A 6705-nucleotide genomic window follows, 5' to 3' on the forward strand; every position below is an offset into this window, starting at 1 on the left:
TTGTCTTCACATTTTTGGTTTTTATGCCTCACATGGGGCTCAAGGTAAGTGGCCTAGATCAGGACTCTAGTTAGCAGGTGAAGGAAGTGCTTGCTGTTTTTCTGAGCTTGAAATCCATTGCCATTCCTCTTAAGGAAGAAAGGGAATCTGGGTTTGCAGGACGTTGGAAACGACCCGCCCCAGTCCCTGTCTGTGCACATACTACCGATGGGAGGCTTTGGAGAGCTAGCGGGACTGAGCGCCCAGCGGAAGTAGCAGAGCCCTCGCCAGGCCCTTTGTCCCAGGGAGACACTCATAGATGTTGGCCTATAACTTTGTTTGTTGATGTGTTTTAACCACAAAAGGATTGTTTCCACTTATCACATCACAAAGTGTGTTTAAAAGTTAAGTTGCAGGTAATGCCTCTGGCTTAAAAACGATTTCTTAAGCACCTAAATACTTAGTATTATAGTGACGTTTCCCTTTTGATGTTTCTGGAACATGATTGATTATGAGTCTTTAAAATGTAGTATGTCAGTGCTGAGTCCTGGCTATTATTACCTTATTCTATACAAAAACGGGTAAATGTTGGATGGGCACATTAGGAATGCAAGTGCAAGCCCACAGCGGCTGCCTGTGTGTGTGGGGGGGGGGGGGGGGAGGAGGGGAGGAAGGTGGGGGGCGGGGGAAGCAGCCACTACCCGCCCAGGCGGCTGGAAGCCAGTTCTAGCATCACTGAGCAATGACCCTCAGCTGCCCTCAGAGCAGCAGAGCGCAGCGCAGGCTGAGACAAGTGCACACTGTGCGCTCAGTACGAAAACGGCACCTAAAATCATATATGCCAGGACCTGGCACAGTCTCACACATCAAAGGCCCTCGATAAATATTTGATTACTACACTACTCAAATAGAAACCAAGCCTGAAATATTGAAACAGCACAAAAGGAAAACTGGGGTGACCTAAACTTAGGGCAGGGACTTAAAATGAAAGGGAGCCCCGGGAGGGGAGAAAACGCCCTGAGGCATGCTGGGAGATGACACCAGCTAGGGCACAGGGGCTGCAGCCAGAGGCCGCCAGGTGCCGTCCTACTTCACAGGCTCTGCGGGGAGAAGGACTGGACAGGGATTCGGCCCTGCACCCCCCAACCTTCCCTGCCTTCTTTCCTCTTTAAAAAGCTGGGGTACACCTGTTAGCAAAACCTGGGTGGAGATCAGCTACTGGCTGTGAAGTGCCCGGGACCACAGGTCCATCAAGGAGCCGCCTCTCTGCGTGGCAGCTCCCTCACCCGAACCCACCCTTCCCCACGGAGACCAGGGTCCGCTCCTGTGACACGTCCACCGTGAACAGTATGCCTTCTATGCAGGTTCAGGGCGTTGTGGTGGCTAACGGCGCAGAGGAGAGGCCGTGTGTCTGCCGCCTCTGGGTGCAGAAGCTGAAGGGCTCGCTCCTCTGGGAATGTGCACTAATGAACATTCCCGCGTGGGGACATTGAATTGCAACCACAGGCACTTAAGCTGAAACGTCCTACGGAGTTTTCGTTTGGAACTTCCGGGGACACCTCCACCCATGCCGCACCCTCTGATAAAACCGTCTAACTCACTCAGGTCTATACTCACCTTGAGGTCCTAACTGGGCCGGGTGGCCTGCGGGTGGGGGGACAGGTGTCTCGGGAGGGTGTGGCATGTGCGTTTGTCCCGTGACTTGGAGCCCAGATGAGCCAGGCGAATACATCAGTCCATCAGGCAGCCAACCCGCTGACCGACCCCTCCCAGCGCCCGAGCCCGGGGAGGGCCCATCTACGCGTTGGGTATTTTAAACGGAAACGGGGCTGGGCGGTGAGGCTGGGGATCGGGAGAGTCGGGCGCTCGGGCGACCCTCTGGCTTCCCGGGCGTGAAGGGGAGCGGGAACCTACCCGGGCAGCGTCCGGGCGCGTGGGGTGCGTGGGGCGCGTGGGGCGCGTGGGGCACGCCGGGCGGGTCCGCGCCTGCAGGCGCTGCGGGAGGAGCCGGGTCTGGGGCAGGTGGAGCCCGTCCACACCTACCGACCCCCGATCGCGCGGGGGCGGGGGCGGGGGCGGGGCGGGGCGGGACAGGGCGGCGAGGCGCGCCTCCCATTGGCCGTTCGGCGCCGCCCCGCCCCGCGCCGCGGATATAAAGCAGCCGCGCTCCCCGGCCGGCTCCCGCCAAGCTCGCTACGATCACCGCGCTCCGCTCCGCTCAGGTCCCGCTCGACTCCCCGCGCACCATGGCCTCCATCCAGCAGCTGGTCGGGAGATGGCGCTTAGTGGAGAGCAAAGGCTTCGACGAGTACATGAAGGAACTAGGTGAGGCACCGGCCCGGCGGGGTCCGCAACGTGGCGTACGAGTGTGTGTGTGTCTGTGTGTGTGTGTCCCGGGTCTGTCCCGGGTCCACTCCGGCGTTCCGGGCTCAGGGGCGGACCTGCTGGGCCGTCACCGCCAGCCGCCCTCCGGCCCGCAGTCCCCGCCACGCGGCCCGGGTCCCCGCGCTGCGCTGCACCACGCGGCCCAGCCGCCGGAGAGCGGGGCGTGCGCGCCTGGCGGTCCCAGGAGTCCGGGGATGCCCCGCCGCCTGGTACACCCAGCTCGGCTACGTACCCTTTTCCCCTATTTGTTTTACCCCCACCACTCATCCTTCCTCCTGCCACCCTCCTGCCTCGCCCCATAGTGGCTGCACCCACCGCCCCTTCCCCACCCTGCGCTGCTCTGCCGCATCTTTTGTTCCTCCAAGGCGCGCTGGTCCCCTCCCACTTCCCGGCCGGCGCCTGTAGAAGGTCTGAACCCCGATGCAACCCCAGCTTCTGTTCAGCTTTCGCCCCCACCCGGCCCTTTGCTTGCGTGGCTCAGCTTCCCGGGGCCTGGGGCATCCTTCCCTCCGACCCCAGAGGCGTGGCGCCAGCAGTGCTGACCTCGTGTGGCATTGCGTGTCTGGGGCCACTGTGGGCGGGTGGCTGCGCACCGCTGCTTGGACCCCTGCTTGTGGAGGGTGGGTGGTCTTTGTTGGAGAAGAGCTGGACTCCCTACCAGCAGGCAGGAGGGGCGTGGCCCTGCAAATGGCCCCAAACTTCTTAAAGCCTAGGTAGGAGAATGGGTGCCTGGGAGAAGGTTCAAGTTCACTATCTCAAACAGCGGTTCATCCCATCCTGTCCTAAGCAGTGACAGGGATGGCATGCTGGTTGACGCATTGGGTAGATACGCAAACAAAAATAGGCCTTTGTCGCAGGCCATCAGGAAGCGAGATGCAGTGGCGGAGCCTGGGTCCTGTCTGCCAGGGGCTTCCAGCCCTGAGACCACTGCGGGATGAGGAGGGCTCAGAGCTGCCCGCCTCCCGCCGTTAGGGGCTGCTCTGGGTGACGGTCCCTGCGGTGACCGCCCCTGCAGCTGCAGAAACTCCCCTCGCGGTCTTTCTGCAAGGCCGTGTGCCGGCAGACGAGATGGCTCCCGGGGACGCTTCAGGCCCGGCAGAGTGTCCGTCATCAAGCCGGCGCTTCTGTGTAGGTTGTCGTCTCATCTGAAATAGGGCCGTGGTCCTGGTCTAAGTTTTCTTGTAAATGAAATACACCAGTTATAACTTAGCTCTGATGCCGATGGAGTAATTGGGTTGCACAGCTATGAAATGTTCTCTGTTTTTGAGGGGAAGACTTTCTCATTTGTTACCACCATGATTGTGCTGTTTTACCTCTTAAAACATTGCCCTATTGGAGTATCTCAGCATTGATTTCTATGTGCGTAGCATATCGATCACATGTTTACCAGGGCCTTGTCTGTGCCGGACTGTGTGCTGGAGTCCTGTCACACGATGGCCGGCAGAGCTGAGTAAGTGAATTTTAGAAGTCCGGGTGCTTCCCGCACATTCTGGCAGCCATCAGAGCACAGTGGCCACGAGCTGAGATTTGGAGCCATACTGCCTGCATCGGTGGTTCCCAGCTCATCACTTTCTAGCTGAGCGAGCTTGCGTGGGTGACTTCAGTGACTCACTTTGTCATCTGCAGAATAGAGACAATGCTATGGCCCCGCTCACAGGGTGGTCTCAAGGCTTCTGTGAATCGTATGTGTCTGGTGCTAGCACGTGGTGAGCACTGGGTCTGTGTTTACCATAGTTCTTAGGAGTGAGTATGTGAAAATACGCCCAGCACAGTAATTACAGTGGGCTCTGATCTTGCATTCTGTAAGCTGTAACTCTGGTCCTCCTGACAATGAATGTGATTGGCATTCACAGGCGTGGGAATGGCTCTGCGGAAAATGGGCGCCATGGCCAAGCCAGACTGTGTCATCACTTCCGACGGCACACATCTCACCGTCAAAACCGAGAGCACGTTGAAGACCACCCAGTTCTCATGCAACCTGGGAGAGAAGTTTGAAGAGACCACAGCAGATGGCAGGAAAACTCAGGTCAGGCCTCACTTACACACTCACAGAAGCTTCGAGAATGATAGATTGTATGAATAACATTCTGGCATTTACAGGCAGGAGCTGCTGAATAAAAGACATCCCAAGTTATTTTATGACTCGAGTTGACAAATTAGTGTGAAAGGACCAGTATCGCAACTTAGTCTACTTTGTAAAACTAGTTTAAGGCACATGAGCATTTGAGTGTCTCTTATGTGCATCTAGGTTGACAAGCATCAACTATATTATGAGTGAAACTGGCTTGAAGTAGACACAGAATGGGAAAGCTGAAAAAATGTTGATCAAGGAGGTTATGCATCATGGGATCTGCCCGGTAACGTCCTCTGGAAAATTAAAAAGTGCACTTTATCTCTGCAGACCGTCTGCAACTTCGTCAACGGCGCGCTGGTCCAGCACCAGGAGTGGGACGGGAAGGAGAGCACCATCACGCGGAGGCTGGAGGGCGGGAAGCTAGTGGTGGTGAGTGCCGGCCTCTGGCCGCTCGCGTCACATTTGCGCTCGTAGTTCACAGAACTGTGTGTCGCTGATCGTAAGCAGGGCAGCGAGGCCGGGGTGGAAAGTCCTCTGGGACAGAGAAGAGAGGGGATGGGCAGTGGTGTTGCCGGGCTGGGTCCACTCCAGGCCCTGCTGTGCATCGTCCTGTACACCTCAAGGTTGCGGGTTTGATTCCCGGTCAGGGCACATACCCAGGTTGGGGGTTCAATCCCTGGTCGGAATGCACATGGTAGGCAGCCAATCAATGTTTCTCTCATATTGGTGTTTCTCTCTACCCCTTTCCCTTTTCCTCTCTCTAAAATCAATTTTTTAAAAAAACACACTTTAAAATGAGGAATACTGTTTATCAAGACCAAATGAGTAATTTAGATACTACAAATCAGTACATTAGTTCCGCTAAACACATGCATATCTTAAGCAGAATAGCAGGTTCCAGCTTTACAAAACCCAGGAATCCTAACATGTATGTTCTTCACCTGTAAAACAGATGACAGGGTTTCATAGGATTCTGATCCTAGCACTTAACCTCCACCATTGCCGTAGTACACAAGATCTAACTCATCAATATTCTCTCTCCCAGGAATGCGTCATGAACAATGTCAACTGTACTCGGGTCTATGAGAAAGTGGAGTAAGAATTCCTTCATCCTTCCAGGCGGGAATTAGCCATGAGGATAAACAAGCTCAGTTCAATGAGCAAATCTCTCCACGCTTTCTTCCCTCATTACCGTGTTCAGTTATCACAACCATTTTACATGCAACTATTTCTGAGTTGGTTTAATTAAGATCGACCGTTTCGTTGGTAAATAAATGTGTTTATGCTATACCACTGTTGTATGCTTTTTTTAAGAAAAAAAAACTTTATAGGAAATTAGGGATGAGTTTTAACAATAATGAATTCCATAGAGTCTGGGGTAGTCTTGAGGGTACTATATTGAAATTATATAGAGAGTTACTTCTGTGACAGATACACTACCCATCACTTAAGCTTGCCCTATGCTATTTGAACTATGTGTCAACTTGAGAATTGTAAATTCGTGGCAGAGACAGTTGTCATGGAAAAATAGCCATAAACACTTTGTAATTTAAATATTGAAATTAGGCCAATTAATAAGCTTACAGTGGCCCCTCCATGTTCAAGTGAAAGGAAGAGTCACACGTCTCTTACCTCAAATGAAAAGCTAGACGTGAGCAAGCTTGGGAGGAAGGCAGGTCGGAAGCTGAGATAAAGCGAGGCCTCTTGTACCAAACAGTCAAGTGAAAGCGAAGGAAACACCCTTGAAGGACATTGAACGTGCTGATAGGAGTGGTAAGAAAGCGAAAGGGCCCCACTGCCGGTGTGTAGACTGGAGGTATGTTAGTGGTCTGGAGGGATCAGACCAGCCCCAACATTCCCTCAAGACAAAGCCTCACGCTCAGCAAGGCCCTCACTTCAGTCCTGCGGAGGCTGAGAGGTGCGAGGCTGCGGACGGAAAGTGGGCCTGAAAGTGAAGCTGCAGAGGTTGCTCATGAGGCCGACGCCATCGCTTCACTGTGGTCGGGAACGGAACCTGCGGTGTTTTCTATGGGACCGTGCTGCTCTCCACGGGCTTCTCTACCTGACTTCCCATTGTTGTCATGTACCCTGCGAATCACACAAGGACGCTTCAAGAAGTCGAATTAAAGAGTCACATTTATTGCAAATCTGGGACTATGAGGGGGCATCTCCCAAATCTCATAATACTGATAAGATGGCCGCAACACCAGATTTATACAGGCAAAGATCACAAAGGTATTGATTACATCCAAAGGTTTGGAATGAGG

At 54.1% G+C, this 6705-nt stretch overlaps 1 protein-coding gene across 1 annotated transcript; it reads left to right on the top strand.

The window, feature by feature from the left end:
• The first annotated feature begins 2137 nt into the window (after nucleotides 1-2137).
• On the top strand, nucleotides 2138-5728 carry FABP5 (fatty acid binding protein 5). The gene is made up of 4 exons (XM_081111565.1): nucleotides 2138-2304; nucleotides 4218-4390; nucleotides 4766-4867; nucleotides 5484-5728. Exons 1-4 carry the CDS (start codon nucleotides 2226-2228, stop codon nucleotides 5535-5537), a joined length of 408 nt encoding a protein of 135 aa, XP_080967691.1. The 5' UTR covers nucleotides 2138-2225; the 3' UTR covers nucleotides 5538-5728.
• Nucleotides 5729-6705: the final 977 nt, after the last annotated feature.

The sequence above is a fragment of the Myotis nattereri genome (genome assembly GCF_964212035.1).
Source record: "Myotis nattereri genome assembly, chromosome: 17".
Lineage (NCBI taxonomy): Eukaryota > Metazoa > Chordata > Mammalia > Chiroptera > Vespertilionidae > Myotis > Myotis nattereri.

What these genes read in the sequence shown, in the direction of transcription:
- FABP5 (XM_081111565.1), top strand. Translation starts at nt 2,226, where the DNA reads ATGGCCTCCATCCAGCAGCTGGTCGGGAGATGGCGCTTAGTGGAGAGC. An exon ending in CGAGTACATGAAGGAACTAG is followed by an intron (nt 2,305 to 4,217) that starts GTGAGGCACCGG and finishes TGGCATTCACAG; the next exon opens with GCGTGGGAATGGCTCTGCGG. An exon ending in CAGATGGCAGGAAAACTCAG is followed by an intron (nt 4,391 to 4,765) that starts GTCAGGCCTCAC and finishes TTATCTCTGCAG; the next exon opens with ACCGTCTGCAACTTCGTCAA.